A 24,496-nucleotide genomic window follows, 5' to 3' on the forward strand; every position below is an offset into this window, starting at 1 on the left:
ATTCCTCATAGAAATGCAACAGCATTCCACCAAAATTTATGGGGGTAATTGATGCAAATTAGAAATTTGACTGCATAAATTGGAACAATGCAGGGAACGCACAGCCCCGACACCAGGAGAGCAGCTACAAGAGGCTCCAGGGAGTGCCCAGGTGTGCCAGGATCAATGGCAATGCCCACAGAGAGCTCCTCGGCAGGAATTTTTGTTTCCCAGCAGCAGGAGGACTCCAGCTCTGCACCCACCTACTCGAGGAGCACAGTGACTACATGCAGATTTAGAAAACAGGAGAAAGGGGGTTAAAAAAACTCCTGGAGAAAGGGCAAACTGCCCCAACACAAGTGTTTGTTCAGCAGCTGTGCCAGGGTGCTCTCAGAATTTATTCATGTTGACTGCTAAGCTGTCTGTCTGATAGAAAAGACTGTTTTAATCACCCTACAAAATGTACTGTTTCTTCTGGTGACAAAGCTCTGGTGCTCAGCACACACTCAGCTGTGTCCCAGCTCAGCAAAGCCAGGCTTTTCTAAGGGCTCATTTTAAACACAAACACTGAGAGCAAGAAGGAAGCAAACAGACACAGCGGGAGTGGTTTTATACAGAAAACAAAGTGGGAAAAGTAGTGAGGAAAATTGATACACTGCTTCCTTCACATCACCAAATGTTTAAATTCCCAATAAAATAGATGGAGAAGATCTGGCCAAATTCAAATAGTTGTATGTGCCTGACTGTCGATGCTTGGTGGCAGCACTTCACTAACCAGGACTTGTGGCACCTGCTGGCATGTGCTCTAAGCAAACAAAACCCAACCAAACAACTGCAAACCAGCCTGCAGCAGTGCAGCTGTGCTTCTGCACTTCCTCTCTTGCTCTGTATTCAAAGGAACAAGCAATTGTGCATTGAAGTATGGTCTCTAGTGACAGTAGTTTAGTCTCCTGCACCAAAAATGCTTCCCTGGGCTGAAAATACATTAAAGAGCGGTGCCTAATTAAAAAATAAAAATAAAGGATAGCACTCTTCCGCTTGCTTCCTCTCCAGCCCCTTGTCCTCAACAATCTAGGTGACAGGACGAGGTGACCGAAGTCATTCCAGCTCCATGGAGGATCCACCAGCAGCACTGAGTCAGCACCCCCACTACAGAGCAAGTGCATTGAGAGCAAACATTTGGGAGACACAGCCTTTCAGCATTTCCAGTTCTGAGAGAAGGTACATCAGTGAGGAATGCAAGGGAATAGAAATATTAAGAAAACCCTTTCAAGAGGGAAATGGGAAGCAAAAGGCAAATAATCACAGGTAGAATATACTTTTTTCAAAAAACTTCCAAAGATCTCGAGTGACACACTCTATCCATCTTTCTGTGAGTCTCAAAACATCACAGCAGAGTCAGTAAATGAGCACAGCCAACTGAATGAACAAGATACTCTGTACTCATAAGAACTGAAGAATTCTAATTGCTTCAAGTTCTGTTCCCATTTCAGCTCTCTAAAATTCTTATGTCATATTTGCAAAAGAAATAACCAGGCAATAATTAAAATTAAATGGAACTCTTCTATTTTAAATAATCTCAGGTCATTTCCCTTTAGAGGCAGACACCAGGAAGCAGAAATACTGCCTTAAAGCAGGAAGCAGTGAGCTGATTGCTCTGTCCTCCCAGGCAAAAATGACATCTCCAAGTTCACATGGTTACAAAATAGACGGTGGACTCTATTTTGGGAAATATTTTATGGCTCATAAATTGTTGCAAAATTGACTTACTCAAACAATGGCTGAGTGTGCAGCTACCTCTGCAATTAAAGTTCCTGGCTGGGTAAGGAAATCAGTTGTTGCCTTTGTGAGCTGCCTAACAGTCGTACATCTTGAAATCATTCTTTGCACACAGCCTGTGTGTGTGTGTGTGTGTTCCCTCCTGCCATGGCTGGGTGTTGGCCACCAAAGAATCCCCTCAGTGATGCTCAGTGACTCCTGGCTTTCTCTCCTGCCCCAGGGTTTGCTTTTTCACCCTCTGGGCGGGCCCCTGGCCCTGCCTTTGTCAGGAAGTCCATGAATAAGTGATCTCTGAAGGCAAAGCCTGTGCTGAGCAGCAGGTACCTGAGGGGAGCTGGGGCAGCCTCTCCAAGTGTTAATTACACGTGAGAAGCCAATTATCCAGGGAAAGGCACCTGCTGGCCCTGCAAATGACTGGGACCTGCCCTTCCTGAGCAGGGAGCCAGGGAAAGCTCATTTCCACAGGAGATAACTCCTTAGATGCCGCTCCCCGTTCCTGACACAGGCACACACAAGACTTAAATCAGCTGCACAGGAGCAAACTTCCTCTAAAGCTGCACAGTCTGGTTCCCAGGCCTCATTCAGTGCTGGTTACACAGCTGGATGCCCAGGAGCAGCTGCACCAGGAGAGGGCTCAGCCCCACTCTAAAACATGTGCCCAGTGCTGTGGTGTGAGGACAGATCTCCCCTCCAGAACACACACACAGACATGGCCTTACCAGCAGTAGTCCAGGAGATGTGGGGGCAGGACAGGAATGTAAACGTGCTGCCAGAACATGGGGTAGAGCATGGCTGCAGACCCATGGATGCAGGCAGTTAACTGAAAAACACAGAGAAACCGCAGTGTATGTGAGACAAACCCCAAGCTTCAAATGGTAAACTTGGAGGCAAGAAAGTAAAGAATCAATTCTGCTTTCCTATCAATGCTTTATTAGAAAATACAGAGCACTGCTGACAAAAACAAGGGTCTCAGGGGGAGCAGGAGTGACTGCCATCTGCCTTTGTGAACAGCTGAGAACATGAGTCACTCAACAAACCCAACCTGCAAAGAACACCCAGCATTGCATAAAGCAACAGAAACATGGAAATGAAAACACAAAGGGAAAAAGAAATAGTAATGGCAAATGTCCCAAACCTGGAAATTACCATCCATTAAATATCATAAAATTGCTCTGAAATTATAACACCAACTGAAAAAAAACATGGCATGAATTTCTTAAAACCACACTACACTAAATTCAGTGATTAAATCTTGATGCATTAAAAGGGAATTTTATCTAATTGCCCTTCACCTCATCATTTGATCCATTGAATTCCTCAGTTATATTGTTAAAAACTTGTGCAGAAGAGTTTTGGTGTGACAGGTACTGAAATAGCAGGATCAAAGCAGTATCCATGTCACAATGGGAAAAACTCCAAAAATCACAGGAAAACCAAGGAAAGCAATCCATCTCAGTATGATGGAGCCAGACAGAAACATCCCTGAGATCCCCAAGTTTAAGTCATTTCAGAGCTTCATGAATGACACCTTCTAATGAGAGCCAGCATGCTGCTGCCCTGCTCCCAGCCAGGAAACACCTTGGGGTGGCCACGCTGCAGGTCCTGAAGGAGAAGAGAGCTCTGCATGCAAGGAGAGCTCTGCTTTCATTGCTGCAGCAGCATGCTCCCACCAGCAGGTGAGCTTCTGCCAGGCACAGGGGACTTATCATTTTGGTTCGTATCTGGCTTTCCTTCAGGAGTTAGATCACTGAATATGTAATGAAATTTAACAGAAATAACTGTTTTAACATTTTGAGAAATTATCTGCATTTCTATTTGCAGATAAGAACAAAATCCAAGCAAACAGCTATAATTTCTCCATAGGTTCAGTGCACATGGTTTATAAAATAGCTAACAAACATGGCTTTGTTCAGTTACCTCTAAATCTTATTCAGCTTAAGGATATAAGGATATTTAAAATCAACATTTGAATTTTAGATCATGTATTGTAACACAAAATTCATTTCACCATAAAAGCCTTTCTACCCAGGGTGGTTTCATTTTCTCTCTCTTACCTGGTATTAAATTCAAGCCCTAAGTCTGAAGTGTGTCTCCCAAGGCAAACAGAAATGAACTGCAAACAGGTCCCTTCCACTTTTGCGTTAAAAAGCTAAAAGCTGCAAACAAAGGCAGCAGCCCTGAGCAGCCCCCCAGGCTGGCTGCACTCGGGGACAGGGGGGATTGGTTCCTTTCCAGGGACAAGGTCTTGGCACTGCCAAGCACAGGCTGGGAGCAGGGAATGTTCCTGGGCTGGAATGGTGAGCGGCAACTGCTGGCTCCGGCCCAGCTCCTCAAACCTGCCTTACACTGTCACTCCAATCTGCCAGCAGTTTATAGAGAAACTTGTAGGCTAAGAACACACACTATGAATACCCCTCCCTCCCAAGAACCAGACATGCTTTTATCTTGGACAGAGGCAAAAGGAAGAGAAATAGCAGAAAGAGAGGAAAAAAACCCAGCCCCACTTGTGAACTGGCTCATTAAGGAAGGCACAGTGACAGGTAAGTAATTCCTCTTCCCAGGCTCTGTCACAAAGGGAGAGATTAAACCAACCAACCACACAACCTCTGAAATGCTTTGGGCAGCCCTTCTCTTCTTCCCTCCTCTCTGATCATTTACTGTTCTTTTCATTCTGTAGGTTGCTGAAATAAACACCTCTCCTTCATTTTATTCCATTACCAGACCTGGATGGAATTTTCCTTATTTTAGTAGTGAGGACATAGAACATGTGGCAGATAGAGAAGTTAAGATTTTACAAGTTTTCTATGGTATTAAACTTTATAATACTTAAATGCTTTCAGTTAAATGTGGGATTGATTGTAAACATTATTAATAATTGTTATTAGGTACCAGAGGCTATTATAATTCTCCTTTCGCTTGCTTTCAAAATGATATTGTAATAGTTATTCTGGGATTAAGCCTAGGTCTCACTCCTCTCACTTGCCTGCCCTGTGCTGACAGACCATCCTTACGAGGGTCTGTGGACATCACCCCAGCCTTGCAGAGCACTCCAGTGCCATGGAGCAGTTTGAATCTCAAGCACCAAGTGGGTCTGATCACACAGCCAGACACCAGTTACAGCCCTAGGAAATGGAACGGGCAGCTGTACTTCAGCCAGGACTGCTTGAGTGCTCAGCCCACAGCACTAGAAACCAAAATTAGTTAAATCATCTTCAGCGCTCACAAAGGAAAGCAATCAATAGCCATTTACAGAGCAAACACGACCGTGGCGCATTTGCTTTCATAAGGAAAATCACAATCTTATTGACTGCTAAACCTTGAAATGCATAACACAAAACTTTGAACTGAATCAAGCCCTGTGCTTGTTTTGATCTCCAGCCATTTTTAGAAGAGAGTACTCTAGAATATTCAGCAGCTTTCATCTCTCAGACACTTGACGGAGCCTAAGGAGCATTAAGACTAAACCTTATCAAACACAACTGCAAAACTGTGCATTGTCAGTGTACTTTAGCCCACTCCTCTGGTCCATCCAGAAGAGGTCACTGGAACATCCATTTGACAGTGTCATTTATCTTTTTTTTTCCCCTGTCAAGTAAATTCTGAATAAAGGATTTCACTATGGCAAAAGTCTTTGAACATTCGTGTACCAAACAGCCACAAAAATGCCTGTATCCAAAAAAATATTTTGAACATCAGGGGCCAACAGAAGTTCCACAAACTCCTTACAATAAGGCACAGAACTGAGCTGGGGCTGCATAACTGAAGTTGAATGACAGACCTGGAGATAATCAGGTAATTTCCTACCTATGACTGTAATTAAAAAAAAAATTAAATACTGTGAATAGAGGAAATTCTTGTGCATTTTACTTACAGTGCTCAGCTTACTACAGCAAATGAGGATGCGGCGCTCGTACAGCATACTGGCATAGAGATGCAGCATGTTGTTGACATCAACTGCTACAAAATACTCTGTCAGATTTCTCTGGGGAGAGAGAAAAATCATTTTTGACTCATGATATTACAAAACCAAGCGTCCTTAACAAAAAAACCCAATAACCAAACAAAAAAAAAAAAAAAACCAAACCAAAAAACCAAAGACATTTCATCCTTCTATTGTGCTACATCCAATACGTGGCTTAACAAAAGAAAGCATCTTGTGGCAGATGCCTTTCTAATTGCAATATCTCTCTCCTAAGTTTTGGGAAGCTGGGCCTTGGAGTAATAAAAGTGATGATATTTCACACACAGCTTTTTGAATACAGGGTACTTCTCTGAGAAAAAAAATGTTCTGTCACTTTTCTGGAGACTTCAAAGCTGCCTGATAAAGTACCAATAACCCAGACCCCAAAACTAAAAGCAGCTCTCAGAGGACAATTCCAATACAGCAAATTTAGTTGTGAGCTCAGCCTGTGCTAAAACAATTCTGACTATTGGGAACAACACCTCTGGTCATTTCACACACACAAACCCAGTTGTCTGAACTGAACCCCTCACTTCGGGCACTCGGACATTGCTGGGTGGGAGACAGGAGCACTTCCCTGGGGAGGCTGAGGAAGGAGGAAGGGAATTCTCTCTCTGAGCACTTCACTTCTTCAAACAGAGAAATTAAAAAAAAGGGGAGAGGTGGAGGAAAAGGTAATACCCAAAAATGCTGAATTAGGGGATTTGTTTCCAAATAGCTTCTTACAGACATGAAAGGGTTGCTATAGGATAAAGACAGCCTTATACAAAAAGCACATGTGAGAGAAAAATTAGATTAGTCATGAATTCAAGTGCAATCTTAATCATCCTTAAATAAAAAAGTGCAGAAAAGCAAAAAGCAAATATGATTTAGAAACTTAAAGAAGCTCAACAAAGCCTATTAGCACTTTTGACAGATCCAAGATACTTGGCCTGAGAAGTCTGCCAAGATGCTTCATACTGTGCAAAAATATGTTCCCCAGCTTGCCATCCAAACACAAAGAGCTGAAGGAAAATTAAGCATTGTATTTGGGAGACTTTGGTACCAGTATGTAGAGGGATAAAAACTGAGCTCATTATGGTTGGCTTCAAACATGTAAAATAAAACAATCATTCAGGTCTTTGTTACAGCAGAGCTGGAACCACAGACAGGTACAGTCAAAGGAGGAAAAAAAAAGCCAACACATTTTGCCAAAAACCTATTAAACTATCATGTACTTTTTCTGTATTTCTCATCCCATCTGTGCTGATTAACATGATATTTTTGTCTAAACATAAGCTGTCTTCTCTACGGCTCTTCTTCCCCCTCTCACCCACCCTTCCACCACGCCAAAACACAGCGCGTGACGACACAATTCCTGCTAATAGTGGGGATTAAAAGAATTTTTAAGGAGCCCTGAACTGCCTTTGATGCCACCCAACTCAGGGGCACAGCAAAAGCAGCACACAGTCCCTGCATCCAGCCTGAGGATGGGCAGCCCTGCTTCACACGGATTTGTGAGGCAACAGCCTCCACTGCAAGAGGAAAATAGACGTGGGGACTTGATTTGCAATTGTTCTTTCATCAAGTTTATTGTGATGACATGACACACAAATGTACCTTCAGATGGAAAGATTTATAAGGTTTCAGTCTTGTCTGCTCTCTGAGATTTGCCAAGGACACCTGGGAACCATGTGGGCTGCATGGAAATGTATTGGTACTGAGGAGATTCACGTGTTCCCTCGGAGTTGTATTTATAAGAAAGCTGTCAGCTCTGAAGCTGAAATTGGGACTTACACATGTATTTTGAAAGACATGTCTCGTAAGTGACAAAACCATGAATGAGTTAAATAAATACAAATGAAAGCGTTCCAGTTTGCAGGGTAATTGTTATGTATTTTGCTTCCTAGGATTTAAACCTTTCTTGGGGCAGTAAAAAGGGGGCTTTTCAGAACAGGTATCCCCACTGCTCTCAAAATTCAACAAGAGCGCTACAAAACTCCCTCATGCTCCTTTGAAAGCTCATTCCCAGATCAATCACCCATCTGATCATTTGCTATCTAATATCAATAAGCACACACTGACTACACTGATTTTTGAGATTAAAAATCACTTCTCTTCCACCACCATCTGAAGAGGAAGATGGACTGAGTGATACAAAAATACACAGGACATCATCCCCAAGAAAATGCCATTATTTCAGCCTGTTAAATTACCTACTACTTCTGAAACACAACCGCTAGTACCAGGAATTTCAGTCTTGCACTGTATTTCCTGCAACCAACCCTGTTTATTTCTGAAGTCACCCTGCATTTTCACATCCATCACCCAACTCACACTTCCTGAAGCAGGGAACGAGTTGCTGTTACAGAAAAGTGCCCAAGCTAAATGGCTCTGTGACTCATTAAACACATTGACCTGACACAAAGTCAGGTAATTCCAACAAGTTTGTTAATATTCCAAACAGAGCTCTCTGCAGCTCTCCACTCGTCATCACATCCAGCTCCGAAGTTTGGCACCACTAAAACTTTTGCTAATATGTGTTTTACATGCAATTCCTGGTAAGTTATGTGGAATTTTTAATAAATCAGATCAATTGATTAAAATACAGCAGACGTACGCCCATTTAATCTCCTTATATTATTCCCTAATATGCTCCACTTCCACAGGAAAGTGGCTTTAACAGGTAGATAAAAACCTCCTAAGAAATTACAGAACCCTGTATCGATAATGGAAGGTGTCGCTGCCCATGGCAGTGGGGTGGCACTGGATGGGCTTTAAGATCCCTTCCAACCAAACCATTCTGGGATTTTATGATTCTATGAATTAGGACAAGATTTGATGGCTGGTTTAAGACTCAGGGATTGATTCCTGAATTACACCCAGCTTATCATATTTGCACAAAAATAAAGCACCTCAGAAGAAAGAGCATATCTATTAAATTTCCTGTCAGAATATGTGTCAGTATGAAGAGTCTGCAACACAGAAAAATCAGCAACAGTGTTTTGAAAGGCAAACAAAAAGCCCCGAATGCTATCTGCTATACAAATCACCAACAAATGAGATGGAAAGTCTTGATGATTCCCTTTTTCCTTTCATGCCATCAGCTGAAGAATATGATGCTGAGACTGACCGCAAAATGCTCAGGGAAGAAAACTGAGATGTCAGGCACAGGAGTTTGGCTGAGACAGAGCAGGAGCACATTAAAGAGTATTTAAGAGAAGCAAATGCCAGCATTGTCTCCCCACAGACTTATCATCTGGCTGGAAAGCTGAGCCAGGCTGGAACACACACGACTGTGTGAGGATTAAAAAGTCTCCCCAAAAGTGGCTCCGAAGAGCCCAGGTGTGCTTGGCACAGGAGCCATCTAGCAAGCAGAGCACTTTCCCTGCTCTCCCAGGTCATTCTTCCAGAGGGGTGGAAGGGTTAGCAGAGCTGCTGTTTTACCCACTCCATCTGCCCTTCAGTACCTTGTCCTTCGCACAGTTCAGCTTTTAATCACACATGCAGATTGTCAGCTCAGTATTCGACAGAATAAAACCTATACCAAACAGAGCAATATCTGTCATCTATGCTGACATTAAATGGAAACAATGAAGTGTAGGGTCCTCCCAAATACTCACATTTTCAGGTATACTGGGAAGCTCTCTGGTGTCAGGCACAGTAAAGTAAGAGTGCTACAAAAAGAGCAAATATCGATTATTTCAATAATGTCGAAAACAATAAAAATTCATTGCTTGGTATTGGAATCAGCAGTAACAGCAGTTGCTCAGCTAAGTAGAAATGGCAGGACATTAGTGACCAGCTACCAGCCTGAGTTCTCTGTCCTGGATTCCACAGGCTGGGTTCCCAGATCACAGGGGCAATAGGAAATACAGCAACATAGAAAGTATCAGATCTCCTGGAAAGTTCTATTCCATGTTTTTGTTCCTCAGAGCTGCTGCCATGGACAGACTCACAGCGGCTGTGACAGATGCCAAGGAAACTCCAAGGCAGGCTGTAATTCAAGCTCTCTTTCCCCAGCCCACGACAGGATGGACTTCAGGAAGCAGCAGCAGGCAGGGTCTTCTCTGACTCACAGCACCAGAGAGGTTCATTCCAGCCAAGGGGGAAGTTATGGATTTGTACTGGGAAATGCTTCCTAAGGGTCAATGCCTGCTTGCCTGAGAAATACTGAAAAGTTCTAGGTCACTTTTATACACCCTAAAAGCACATTTTGAAAGACCATATTGCTCTCATATTTTCATAATCTATTATATTGTTCAAATATTTTCAATTGTCTGCATTCCAGGAGCCCAGACTCACTGCAGCTACCAGTCTCACCATGGATGACTTGCATGATCCTTGGTCAGGGCTTTGAAAAGGAGAGAATGGGACTTGTATACAATTCATATAATTTTTAAGATTTTCACATTTTGTCTTAGGGCTACTTATTAATTACTGGCTGAAGCCTTAAAGGCTGTTCCATCCTTGGCACAGCTCCACAATTGGCACAATTCTCTTGCACACAAATCTCAGCCATCTCACAGTACTTCCTGATCAGGCTGTAACCTGAAATAGCAGGCAGGGACCACAGTTCCACTGAATGGAGACACTCCATGAGAAACACAAGTAACACAAGTTTGGCTTTCTGATGCTTCACTGGTTTGGCTTGCTTTGGTTGCAAAGATGCAATGCCAAGGCAGAGGAGCAGCTCTCAGAGCTGTACCACACAGAGGAACCTCGCGCTGACCCCGCAATGGGCTCAGAAACAGCCAAAATAAAATCAGAAAGACACAGTCCCTGGGCTGCTTTTTCCTATCCTTTCTTGCTCCATTGCCCATGAAATGTCTGAGACAAGGGGAGACAGGCAGCATTCCTTGGAACCACTGGTATGAAAAAACTGGAATATCCCCATGCCCCTGGCCTTGGCAGCCAGCTCATCCCCGCACAGAAATGCTGCTCCTCAGGAGAGATCTTCCAGGGGCTGGGGACGTGTCCAGGGCCACTGGGACCAGCAGGGCCACACAGCTGCTCCCTGGGCACTGCCAGCCTTGGGGGGAGCAAGGGCCATGAGCTGCTTCCTGCCAGAAAGTGCTTTAAGAGGAGTAAAAGAAATGCAAGGGAGACTTCTCATGAGGGTCCACATGAACTCTCAGCTGGCAGCAGCAGCAAGGAGCATCTGCAGTGCTCACCACAGCCTGGAGCACAGGGCTGTGCTGCTAAAATGAAGACAAAATCCCCAAAAGATTAAATTCAAAATACAATCCTATCAATAAAATCCCACATCTATACTGTCAGTGTGCTTTGCTTAATTTTCTCACAAAATATAAAAATGAAATAAATTATATTTTGTGTGAGGTTTTTTGAGGCAGAGGGAAGGAAGAGGAGAAGGAACCAGAAAATGTGATGAGCAGTTAATACTCCCAAGGCTGCTGTGACAGGTAAGTGCTTGTTTGCTTCCCAGCCTGCTCCCCCCTCAAACTCCCAGGGCCAGGAGCTGTGCAGAAGTGTGGGCAATAAATGTCCTGCTGGTGCTCCTGACCTCCTGCGGGTCACCAAGGATATGGTGAGACAGTCCCAGGGGAGTACACACAGCCTTCCTCCAATCAACTGCATTTCAAAGACACCCGAGGTTAGGGAGAGGGAAGCAGAGGGCCCCAATTGTGAAAAGGGAATTTCACAGCTCCTCACAGGAAAACAACACCTGTGTACAGGCTCCAGGAGAGAGGATTGCTTTTGACATTCCTCTACTAGGACACGGAAGGAATATTAAACACCTTAGTTTACATCTCCCACTCCCCACACTTACCACTCCAAGATGAACAGAGGTTCCAGGCTCGGGGATGGTGAGTTTATGAAATGTTTCTAGGAGTTCACTCCTCTGACTATCCTGAAATGAGAATAAACCAGGAATATTGAGCAAACTCTGAGGCAGAAGGGCTGGGTAGGCCAGAGAGGTGGGTAAACATTTTGCATCTGTAAGATCAGTTCTACTTTTACTGCCCATGACAAACTTGGATCAGACACCTGGCAGAGACTGATGGGCTCTGCAATATGGGAACTGCAGAATTACAGGAACTGTGCTGAACACAGCTCAGGGAGTCAGGAAAGCCAGCATGGCTGACTCCAGGGACTTGGGTTGGATCCACAGCCACAGTCTTGCTCTTTATCTTTTTCAAAAAGAAAATTAAATGTGTATTTATTTTTCAGGGGCACTTGCCAAGCCAAATATGATCTTCTGTATCACTGCATCATACAGATTAATAATTCACACGGTCATCTCTGATAGAAGCACTTCTTCAAACAGCTTCTTTCATCCTCTCACCCTCATTCATTTGATATTGGGATAGGAAAAGGAGGGTCAGTATTTTAGAATAATACCTGTCCTTTTGCTGAATAATCTGCCAAGACATTGAGCAGTTTATAAAAGACTTCAAACCACGGGAGGTAACTGGAAAAAAAAAAGAAAAAAAGAAAGAAAAAGAAAATATAGTTATTTTGGTTTGAATCCTAATACAAGTGGACTTTTAAAACTGAATAATCAATATCTCAGTTTTGACTGTTTTAAAATCTCATTCCATCACTGTATCTAGCCAGGCCCTTGCTTCAGTCAAACAGAAACTTCACCTTCGGTATGTGCACACAGCTTCCAAAAGAGAGGAAGAAACAAAATTAAAAGGGAAACATGCAGAAAAATCACATCTTTTTCATTTACTTTACATCTCCATTCCACAAAGTAAGAGAGTGAGTATGTTCCTTTCCCCTGCAGCTTTGGTGGGATTCTGTGCCCTGTTTTCATGGCATAGTTCTGTATTTCAATGCCTTTCCCAACACCAGCAATGCAAAGCCAGCCAGAGATGCACTCCCTGACGCTCTTTAATCACAGCTGCTTTCTGAAGCAAATGGATTCTATTTTGATACAGTTAGACAGGATTTAAAGTTTTTATAAAATATGACTACATCCTGACAGCTGTAAGGAATGGAGTGCCCTGTGGTCCCTGGCTGTGCAGCCCTGGTGATAAATGAGGTGAGAAGCTCTCTATGAGACAGACAAAGTGACTGGCACTCCATCATTAGCGTTTGTTTGAAGCCTGCAAATGCTACTGTAAAATGTAAGTAGCTTATCAAAATATACTGATAAGCAACTTAACTTTTCATGTTATATGACAGTATTATCGTTTAAATTAATACGCTCTAAACATCTTTACAAAGTGTGTATTCGAATAGAGCAGAAAGACAGACAATTACCACTTTAAACAGCATTTAAGTTTGACATTATATTGTAAACAATCCAGAAGGATTAGGTAGAAGATAAGTTTCTTTCTTTCTGTTTAGTTAAATAAACTTCTGCAGAGTTAAAAGCCATTACAAGAGTAACAAGAAATCCTCTCCAAACATATCTGCTAAGTAGAGATTAAGAACCTGGTAAACAAATCCGTGCAAGGCATCTATCAAAAGAGTTTGAGAAGACAGAAAAGCAGGAAGGCAGAAAGTTCCCTGGCAGTGGGAAACCAAAGCTGCTTCCACAGAGGCACCATTAACAGTGCTACCTAATCGCTCAGGGACTGGGCCAGAAAAATACATTTACTGAGTTCAAATGAGAGTGCTTAAAACCATTACTGATGTCTGTGTATTGTGTCTGGAAAAAGAGGAAAAGCAAAGCAGGTTCCCCCAGGCCTCCACCTCCTCAGGGCCCAGGGAAGCTGGAGCAGGGACCCGAGGGGACAACGCTGAGCCCCCAAAGCAGGGGCAGGTGCTGGGTGCCTGCAGAGCTTCCCTCACCTGCCCTGCCAGGGCCGGTGCCCAGGGCTGAGCCTCCCTGCAGCTCCCAGGGGGTTCTGCACCACCAGCACACACCCAACACCACACAGCTGCAGGCCCCAGCCGTGACAACACTCCAGCCCAAAACAACTTTAAATTCTTTACTGGGCACCTAGGAAAGAGCCTCTATAATTCCAATAAAAATAGCCCAGATACCTCTCATGTGCACACAATGTCAAACCCCCCCCACAGAAGCAGACACAGCCCCATTTCTGCTACCCTTGGGAATCCCTGGCTTTCCCTTCTCTTCCCCAGTATCCTCTGGTGAACCCATTGTCCTTTTTTTAACATTCACTCCTCTTTGTTTTCCAAATGATGGGTTAGCATTTCATCATAACTGCTTCTTTTTCTATTTTGAGAATAAGGTCCCATTTTCAGGACAGTGTCACAGTTTGGAATCTGAGGAAATGAGCTGGTATTTGAAGCACAGCTCATCCCTCCACAACACATGGGGATCTGTGTGGCTCTTGCTCAAGAGAGGGGCAAGACAAACAAAGACAAACCCACCACAAAATTGTGCAAATTATGCAGACAATCTCACTTCAGTTTTCACCCCCTGCATTGTCACAGCACAATTCAGGATCTCCCTCATCCCAAAATTTCCAGATACATTAGAAACTTACCCTGCCATCTTCAACACTCTTACTTCATCTTATGTGTTAACTACTCGAGAATAAAAATTCTGCTTTTATTAGACCAAACTGTGACCATTTAAAGTTGAAAAAACCCTAAACATTCCCCAAGAAATACAGTTATCTGAATTTGCTTCTAGAGGTCTGCCAAAAGGGAAGAAAAAAAAAAGTGGATTTTTTTCTTGTTGAAGAAGGTAAATCCTCACAGTAGCCTTTAAACATCCTTCCAAGGAAACACAGGCAGAGTTTATAACCCAAAATTTTCTGTACCACGTGGACCTTAAGTAGCACAACTGGTAGCACTCCTGAAGATTTATGGCTTATGACTTGCTCATATTTAATTTGTAACCAAACACTTCCCCTTCCTCTTAGCTACCTCAGAAGTTTTGCTGCAGCCTGGTTTTCCCGGGTCAGAGGTTAAGCAAAGCAGGGCAGCGCTCTGCAGTGAGATTGCCCAGGCCAGCAGCAGCCCCTGCCTCCCACAGCACCGACCCGCAGCTCAGCCCAGCAGGGCTGCACTGCACACACACACCACAACGGGCTGGAGAGTCAACAGCCACAAGGGCAAACCCACATTTCAGCTCTTCCTTAGCTTTTTGCTTACTCTCAGAAAGGTAAATCTCCAGCGAAGGCAACTAGAAAAGGAGAGACTTTGCAGGGTTATTTGGAGCAGGCAGCCAGGAAGGAGGATGCAATAGCAGGTTGCCCAACCTGTGAATGCTGAACTCGGCACACCCAACTTCCAGGGAGCATCCCAGGGTTTGGGAACCTTGTCAGCAAAAACACTCCATGTTCCAGTGCAGCAGCAGCAAACTCTAGTGGCAAGGGGGTCCTTTTCAAATGATTTATGAAGATTTGCCAATTACCATAGCAACTGTTTATAAAACTAATGTTTAACATTGCCAGCCCCAACATTCCATTTACTGGTGTGCTGACACCATGAAAAAGCAAAGCCAGCAGTTGTGGAAGGGTACCTGTGGCACTTCTGGTTTCCTCTGGACCTGTGAAGTCCTACCCTGGTTCACAATTCCTGGAGCAGCAGAGCAGCTCCTGGGCTGGGTACAGGCTGAGCTGCACTCAGGCACAACTCTCATTTGAAATTACCGTGACTCAGTAACTAGTCTGACATCAACACATATCTGCAGCATCCCCTCCTAGACTGAGTTGCAAGCACACATAACTTTTACTCCTTCCATTCACACAGATCAGAAGTGGAATTTTTAACACGTATTTATTTATAACACATACTATATATATTTTGATAACAGCATAACCAACTGCCATCTCCCTTGCAAAACAGAACAGTCATTTCCATTTTGCAGATGGGCACACTTCTCTGTGGTGACAGGCTTACAAAATCTGTCTGTATTAGCCAGGATTGGTTTCATGGAGTTCCCAAATCTTGACCTTTTTGCTCAGCACAATTATCTACAGTGACCTAGAACACAGAATACAATCATGATCTCAATTATTACATGAACTACAGACACATCATCACTAACTTCACTGACAAAAGTGTAAGGAAGAGGAAACTCAGGCCAAATGCATCTTCTGCCAGCACTACTCCTGCATGTGCCACTGAAACACCCAGTGCCTCAGTTCATGGACTCTGAAGAACAGACAACAACAAATAATAACTCCCTGCCTTGTGCTGTGGCAGTGATGTCACCATGGAGCCCAGCAGGGTGACACTGCAACAGGAGTGACCTGTGCCACATGGGCAGCTGCTCCCCTCCACACCAGCACTGCAACCAACAGCAAAACTCCAGCACAGCTAGGAGAGCTGAAAATCCCAAGGAAGAATCAGCAGCTTTAAAAAAGAGACAGAATTATTATTGTTGTTGTTATTGCCATTTTTCATTTCAATATATCAACCCAGTGAAGGTTCCTGGGTTAAGCAGGGCACATTTTCTAACTCACAGTGCCCGTCAATTCCTTCAGGGTAAATGACAGATCCTCAGCAGGAACTGAGAAGGATCTTTGTGGATAATCCCAACACTGTGTTTGAAAAAATGCAAGTATGGAAAACCTATCAAAAAGTACTCCAGTCTCCTGGTGACTTGTTATCTTAGGACTTCTTGCATTTAAAGATAAAACTCTGCAATTTAAACTTAAGCTCAATATTGCTTCTTTCCACCCTCCTGTACCTGGCAACTAATGATTCTCCCCCCAGTCAGCACTATTCCTAATCATGGAATCACATTTTATTTTAGGTTAGTAATTGTTTTAATGATGAACTAAGTTATGTTTGCTAAGCCACAATGCTCTTCAGGGCTTCTATGCAAACATGATTTTAAATAGCAAAAACACATTATCAAAACACCTTTTCCTTCCCTTCATTGAAATTATTAATTTCCCTTTTTAATTCTTTCTAAATTTCACCTTAATTTTTTTACATTTAAGATGAAGTAAAATGACATTAAACTACAGATTTTTAAAACTAATCCCATTTCTCTGCTCAAGAGAGGGATGGCTCTCCACATGCTATTATTTTCCTTGCAGGAATACACTATTAAATTCTTTTCCCCAGATTCTTTTCCTTCCGTCACCCAGTGTTTCCAGCATCTTTACAAAATGCATTTGAAAGAACCAAGGCATCTCTCAGCTCATTTGGGAATTTCTGTAGGCTAAATTCTCAGTTCAGCTGTTTCTGTGTTCCAGTGTCTTCCCAACACCTCATGGACCTCAGTGCCTCGTTATTCTCTGCTCTAGACTCAGTCTATTGACACCTTCTCACACTCAGGAGCTTAAGCACAGACACCCCAAATCTCCATAGCAACCCCTGTGCATGTGGATGAGATGCAGCCTTGCCTTCCCCGGGAGCAGCCAACAGCCTCCTTTGAACATCAGCTTTTAATTTCTTTATTTATTTCAGGTTTGCCCGTGCCTCAGACCTGCCCCACGGTAAGTGCCCCTGCCAGTGCACAAAGCCATCTGCACCCTTGCCTCTTCTTGCCCCCACAGGATGTCTTTTCTTCCTGCATTTCCCCCAGTTTTGTAACAAACTTCCCTTTGATTATTGCCCATGAGAGATCATTCCATGATTCAGTTTAAAATTATGCAGCTTAAGCATGCCTCATGTACATATTTTAGAAGTACTAAACCCCACAGAACTGGATCTCATGGAGCATCTAAATAAATAATTGTCAACAGCAAGTGCTTACTTTGCTGACTTGCCATTGTGTATTAACAATAAAAGTCAATTAAAACATTCCTTTTCCTGTTTTTCTGCACAGTGTGACCATGTGTGAGCAGTTCCAGCAAGTCTCCCTGGCACAAAGACTTAGAGTTCCCTAAATGCCAGCGCTGAGCCCAGCCCTTCCCAAGGAGCTCCCGTGGCCCTGGAGCTGCAGCTCACAAAGGAGCTCAAGGCAGCTGAATGCCCCCAGAACAACACGAGCCAGAAAACTGCAACAAAGAGATTTATGATGTAACAATTTTACATCTTAGTCAGGCTCAGAAGTGCCAGGGCAGCTTGAGATGCCCATTTGGAGAGGCTCCTGTTCGTGCACTGCCATCTAACTGGGACATGGCAACAGGAACTGCAGGCTGAGTGGGACACAGCTGTCACCATTCCCTGGGCTCTTTGTGGTCACTCTGAAACCTGGGAGGGAAACAGAGTCCAGTGCAGCTGCACTGTGGAACTGCTGTAAATAGAAGGAATTCAGAAGAGTTTAGCATGAGTATGTGGCACCGTGCAGCACCCACAGCCGCCTCCTGGCCTCTCGCAGAGCAAGGGACAAAACAACTTCATTTTACAGTACGAAAAATACACAGGTTTTTTTCATTAAAAACATGCCATGAGCTTTCCTTGGAGAAAATTTAATCTGAAACCAACGGGTTTTAGGAGCCTGGAGCACTACAGTGAATCCCACACTTTCTGGCTCCCAGGGGCAGGACCACCACCCTCCACTCCGTAAAGGGACTGGATGTTCACAAACACAGCACAGCTTAGAATGTGCAAAATTTGAAGTACATTCTCAATAGTCAAGCTTTCTCCTTGTGAATTACTAATCATTCTAAAATTTTAGAAATCTTACTGAATTATATGATAGACTATTTTGTGTTCAAGTTATTTCAGAAGTATCTTTGTGGCCTGGTTTGTTGTTGGGTTTGTTTTCCCTCAGGTAGATCACTCACAATCATAAGGTGCCTCATTTCAGAAAAGAAACCTGTAGACATTTGGAATTTTTCAGTTTAAGACCAAAACAGAAACTTCAAGCATGTTTGAAAGCAAAGGACTGAAGGAATGAGAGGAAATAAAGGTACATAAGAAAAACGAGAAAAACATTTGTTTGTATTTACACACTGACAATTATGTTTGTATGCTTTTCTTAAACCCAAGGGCAAAGGATATCCCAGAAAGCCCACTGGGTGAGAAGATGGGCAGGCTGAAGGCCTTGGCACTTTATAACGAGATATATGAAATGCAACACAACATCCTTGGAGTAAAAAAGTCAACACTTGCCTTCCCGTGTTCCCTTCAACACTCACAGAAACAAACTGAGTGGCTTTTATTCAGCCAGCGTAAAATGCTCTAAGTAACAAATATGAAGAGGTTAGAGAACAGCCTTAAACTGAGAAGAGTTATAGATTTTACTGGCTCTAAATTATTTGGACTTAAAAACGTTGGTTATGAAGGAGTTAGAGCAGTTTGGTACACGAAGCTTGATTTTAAAAAGCAGGGTGCACTAGACAGCATGAGAGCCTCAAGATCCCCACCAAAGTGACAATACAGAGAGAGGATTCCAAAGGCTTAGCTTGTCAAGGAATCTCTCTTCTCAAACCATGTTTAAAAGCACACATGAAAGTGCTGGAAGAGAGAATTCTAGATGTGGCAGACAATCAGAGATCCCACTAGGTTTGAGACATCTGGCATCAGTTGAAATCCATCACATTTCATTTGGGGATCAAAGCTTGCTGTTAAGTCTATCACAGGTTGAAATAGTAGATCCTGAACAGCCTTTTCATCCCAATGCAAATTAACCCTTTTTCCTTGACCAGAGAAACAGCTCCTTTTCATTACTGACTCCAATCATATGTGCTTGTCAAGCTATGCCCTCTAGTACTAAGTTTCAGCTGAAATTTCAGTAGCATTACGAACTTTTTATTATAAATCAAAAGTGCTCCCTCCCAGTCACCAAGCCCTGTGCTCTGGCACGTGCTGCAGTGAGCTCCAAAGCCACTCTGGGACAGAGTTCATGGCACCATCTGTAACCCAGATAAATTCCTGAAGGGAAGAAAAATGTTGCATATAGGTAACGCCTTATAAAATAAGGGCCTTGTTACCCTTCTAAAACCATGGCTCAGGCAACTTCAGCTAGGTAGAAGAGGACTATGAGAAAATGACTCCACTGAATTAGAGGCAGAAAAACAAGTTCTATAACCATTATGTGTTCATATAGTGGTGTATGGTGGTTTGTTACGATTTAAAACTATGCAATTGATAAAGGCTTAACTGCTTAAAAAGGCCTGGTTTTTGCACCTAACTGGGGACTCTGCATCGCTTTGCCTCATACAGAAAAATTTCACACACCTCTGTGTTCAAGAGCCCCACTGCTCAGCAGCCAGCTGTGCTCAGCTGCGAAAGGGATTTGCCACATATTTAAAGTCAAAGCTGAGCATCAGGAGTGTACTTGTGATACCTGTGTGTGAGTTCTGAGATTAGCTACAGATACCTGTGTGTGAGTTCTGAGATTAGCTACAGATACCTGTGTGTGAGTTCTGAGATTAGCTACAGATACCTGTGTGTGAGTTCTGAGATTAGCTACAGATACCTGTGTGCAAGTTCTGAGATTAGCTACAGATACCTGGGTGTGAGTTCTCAGACACGACGGTGAATCCCTGCATTTTGGCAAATCAGCTACAGAGGACATTGGGGTAGGGAATGAGGGCATTTCAGTAACAGAGGAGAAATCAATTACATGTACCTCCCTTCTGCATTCCCCAAACCACTTGTGTTCCCCTACTGGCAAGCAACAAAGTTAAGTGAAGCAAGAGGTTTTACAGTTCCCTTCACAGGGAGGGAGCTTCATCATAGGGAAGAAATATTCACATGCTCAGAGGGAGTACACACAGCTCCTAATAATAAGCAAAGTTGGTAGGAAGTCATAAAAGTTAAACCACAAGCAGAGCTGAAAGAGCCAAGTGAAAAATTCATGATTATGTCAGCACTGTAGTACTTGCAACTGATAATTGGAGAATGCAAGGAACTGGGCTAGGCATGTAAAAATCACCTTACAGCAAACAAGCACTTGCAGAGCAAGATGTCAATAGGAAGGCTACAAAGATCAAGTCAGAGTGATATTTGAGTGCAGATTGCTTATGACCACCTGTATGATGGTTTAGATTCACAGCAAACATTCAAATCTAAAAATAAGCACATAAAAAGATAGTACTTGACCTGCAAAAATACCATTGATGAACCTATCCACAAAATTCCTGAAAATGTATGACACATTAATTAACAGAAAAGTCTTTCTGGCCCGTTTCCTGGCCAGCAAGCCCAATTTTTATTTATGAGACTTCTTGTCTAACCATCAGCTTAAGCAAATGATTAAACCAGGAAACTGCCCACAATACTTTTATTCTCTGAATATTCAAACACTAATAAATTCTAAAACACATGGAGGACCATTAGTGCAGGTAATGCTCAGTGTGGAGGAGGATCTGTCCCTTATCAAGCATGTTCATAAACAGCTGGGGTTACAAATGAGGGGTTTTATTTGGGCTCCCTGCACAGCCCAGGGAACTCTGCCTCTAGGAAGCCACACAAAGCCTCTCTGCCATGACTGCAGTGCCTGGATCAGGGTTCCTATTGGAACAACATGCACAAGTTACTCAAGCAGCTTTTCTGGCAGTTCCACCTCTCGATCAGCCCCAGCCTCTCCAATTACCTCTGCATAACCCGAGGGCTCTGCCACAGCTCCAGTTTTGAAGGAGGAAGTTGCCATGTAATCTCTTTGGGAATGTTGTACACATCTGTCAGCAGGGACAGGATGCTCTCGATCCTGACAGATGCATTTGTAAGCCTTCAGATAGCAACCCAAAAGTGATCCATTTGTGGAAGAGAGGCTCTATCCATCTTGTACTTTAACTGCTTCCTCCCTGCCTTTTTGATGCCAGGGAGGGGGTTTTCCCCAAGGTGATGCACTAATTCAGTTTGTATTAGCTCTAAGATGAAGTTTCCAAGCCAGCCAGGCAGGGCCAAAGGTAATAAAAAGTGACATGATTTAATTACTTCTGTTACAGTTGTTCAGCAACGAAAGAAGGCGTGACATGAAGGCCTAATTAATTACATAAAATTGGTTTCTGGTCAGAAGGCAAGACCAGTGAAGTAGCTGGACTGAATGCAGTGCTGTCAGCTTTATCCAATTCCACCACTAGTGATGCATTACTAACACTTGGCATTTTTGTTGTGATCCTTCTCAGTGATATTTTATAAAAGTGTTTTGACTTGCAGTCAAGATTAAAGCTTCAGTAAAATCTGCAGTAAACTTTCTATGACACAGCTTCACTATCCTTCACGTCTACTGACAGTTAAATTAGAATTCCCTGGATTGGCAGAGGGAAGAGGAGAAGCTTGCAGGACTGCTGGAATGTGTGGAACTGCGCAAGTAAGTTCACAGATCTTCAAGGATACAGACTTGAAAGACACAGAGGACTAGAAGTGCTCATGATCACTGTAACGAAAGCAATAATTCTGCTTGTCCAGAACTGGGAGAGCTGACAAACAGCCCAGCTCTGAAAGCAGCTCCCTCTGGAAAGCACAGCTGCAGGTGGGAGCTCAGAACATCCCTCACAGTGCAAGGCCCCAAACCTGTTGCTGCATGTCCTGGAGCATTTCCATACTCATGTTCTTGCCCTGCTTGCCCCAGTCGTGCTCCAGGGTCCCTCTCTCCTGCTGGCTCAAGGCCCCACAGCAGGGTTTGGCCCTGGCAGTGTGTGCAGGGTAGCGTGAGGAAGCTGAGGCTGTGGGAGCTGCACTGCCAGCTCAGGACCAACAGACAGCAAGGAAAAGCAAGAATAGAGCACACTCCCAGTTTATCTGATTCCACATTTCTCTGGGACAGAGCTGGAACTCGAGAGCTCCGAGGCTTTCCTTTGCACCAGCCCTGTGGAAGGAGCCCCTGCGGCCGCGTGGCGGCGGAGCCCATCAGTGCAGGTTCTAGAGTGAGATTTGGAAGCGCTTGCACTATTACACTGCTCATAATTCAAACTCTGTTTTGTGTCTGTCGTTATAGGTCATTGTTGGCCAGATGGAAAATATTAAAGAAAAAGCATTGCAACTAAATCAATGGGCTGTAGAGTGCTGCCAAAAGGCCCCAGGCTAACTACAAGCAGATTTGCAGGCAGGCTCTGCTCCGGCACAAGGCGGGATCTGGCACATCCTCTGCCCTGCCTAACAGCAGGAGGGCACGGGGCCAGCTGAGAGCAGCTACTGTGCCAAACAGACTGTGCAGGCCTTGCTGCTTGAATGCTTCCACAGAAAGGCAGAATCCATGGGCTCCCTGTAAACAACTCCCTGTACTTCTGGCTGCTACTAACTCACAAGTGGGATAACTTCGATCCACTACAACATCAATGCAAGTACACAGCTCAGCCTCGGTACCAGAATCAACATGGAAATAAATATGCACCAGTGTTAAAAGACAACACTTCAATTTTCAACTAAGAATAATGATGTGTATATGCACATACATAATGAAACACAAAATCAGCATCTTTACTCCAATGACAAACAGTGTATGGGCTTTCTTTGCAACCCATGATTCACAAGCAGGGAGAGACTAAAGTTTGACTATTGAAAATTTAACTTTTAATATTTATTTCCAATATCAGTACTCCCCAGGACATACCATTTTTTTGTACAGGTCATGGCTGCACTTACCAATGAGCAGTCTGGTTTATCTAGATGTTCAGCAGGAAAAATCATCTTCCTAATATCATCCAAATAACCTCTTACAAACTCAGCATCTGAGTGCAGCCAGCCATGCCTGCAGATGAAACTTCAAACTCACTAGATGGACATAAATAATTTCTGTTTCTAGTGGACAGTAAGAGAAAAAAAATGATAGAAACAGAGGGGAGCTTCTGGTTAAAACATCATCACCAGCTGATCACACAGAGCAAAGCTTCTGCAGCAAAGACTTCAAATCCCCTACTCCAGTCATAAGGCGTTATTAGCTTATTTAAATTACCATGATCTTATTTAAAGATACCTGAGCAAGAGAAGGTACTAGGCCTTACAGGCTTTCTGGAAGAAGTTTCTAGCATCTACAAAATGCTTAATGGCAGAGACAAAAATGGAGGACAACAAATGAGCAGATGTAATACAAAATTCTATTCTTCTTTTCCTGGAACAGTAGTTTCAAACAGCTCATCTCTATCTTGTAAAACTTGTAAGGACAATAATGGAAAAACCACAGGAAGTTTGGAAAAGCTATACTGGAGACAGCGTATCAGGAAGAAGAAACACAAAGCAGATAGCTAAATTTAATTGATGTCAAGCTCCCTCTTCACTAGGTTCATCACTTTTCCATATATATTCTGACAAGCAACTGAAAATAAGAGCCAGTGTCTGTTTAAGCAAATCAACAGGGGTAAAACCCCTAAACTTTTGAGATGTAAACTGTTTTATAAACATGTCAAGTTAAGGCAGAATGCCTGCAGCACCCGGAGCCCCTCTGGCCCTGCACACGCCCTCGGGGCGTTCGCACATTTTCTGAGCCACTTCAGCTCAATTTCCTGTCACCCAGCACACAAAGTTGCCCCGGTTTGCTCCAGTTACAGCTTGTAAGAAACTCCAGTTTCTGTGACAGAAGGTCAGGCCGCAGCTCCGAGTCCTGCCTGCCCTCTTCCCTTCTCTCTGTAAGGCCCATGCAAAGGAACTGAGGAATCTCTGCTCTCCAGCTCTCACTGACAGTCAGTGCAAGAGCTGAAGCCACTGTTAAAAAATAATAATGAAAAAAAATCTATGAAGGCATCAGAGGCTCAACAGCAACGTTTTCATTAGGTACAATTCTGTTGCAGTTTTGAATCAGAGATCCAATTGCCCATGATTTATACATGTATTTTGTGGCCTTTGCCATGTCTAACAGAAGCAGTTTGCCGTTTGCTTTCATCTCCCAAGCATTTTAAGTAGAACAGGGATTCCAGGGTCGATACACCTCAAGGACCAAATAGACTGTCCAAAAAGTGTTCCAAGCATTTCCAGCCATTACCAAACATCTTCTGCAGGGCTTCAAAGAATCATATAGATATGGAAGCAAAACATTGATTTTGGCCAAATCAATGAAAAGGGAAAATTCCAGAAAACAACAGGACAATTACTACAAAACAACCTCACCACAAACACTCAATC

At 43.4% G+C, this 24,496-nt stretch overlaps 1 protein-coding gene across 9 annotated transcripts in view; it reads right to left on the bottom strand.

The window, feature by feature from the left end:
• Positions 1 to 24,496, bottom strand: part of DENND1A (DENN domain containing 1A) — a 148,536-nt gene that overhangs the window by 71,789 nt on the left and 52,251 nt on the right. For all 9 annotated transcript variants that reach the window (XM_072936701.1, XM_072936699.1, XM_072936700.1 and 6 more), the window contains 5 exons: positions 12,062 to 12,131; positions 11,490 to 11,570; positions 9,322 to 9,375; positions 5,630 to 5,740; positions 2,478 to 2,578 (listed from right to left, as the gene is read on the bottom strand). In XM_072936701.1, the coding sequence (XP_072792802.1) occupies positions 2,478 to 2,578; positions 5,630 to 5,740; positions 9,322 to 9,375; positions 11,490 to 11,570; positions 12,062 to 12,131 (417 nt within the window). The remainder of the gene's footprint in view (positions 1 to 2,477; positions 2,579 to 5,629; positions 5,741 to 9,321; positions 9,376 to 11,489; positions 11,571 to 12,061; positions 12,132 to 24,496) is intronic.

Source organism: Taeniopygia guttata, chromosome 17, assembly GCF_048771995.1.
Source record: "Taeniopygia guttata chromosome 17, bTaeGut7.mat, whole genome shotgun sequence".
Taxonomy (NCBI): Eukaryota; Metazoa; Chordata; class Aves; order Passeriformes; family Estrildidae; genus Taeniopygia; species Taeniopygia guttata.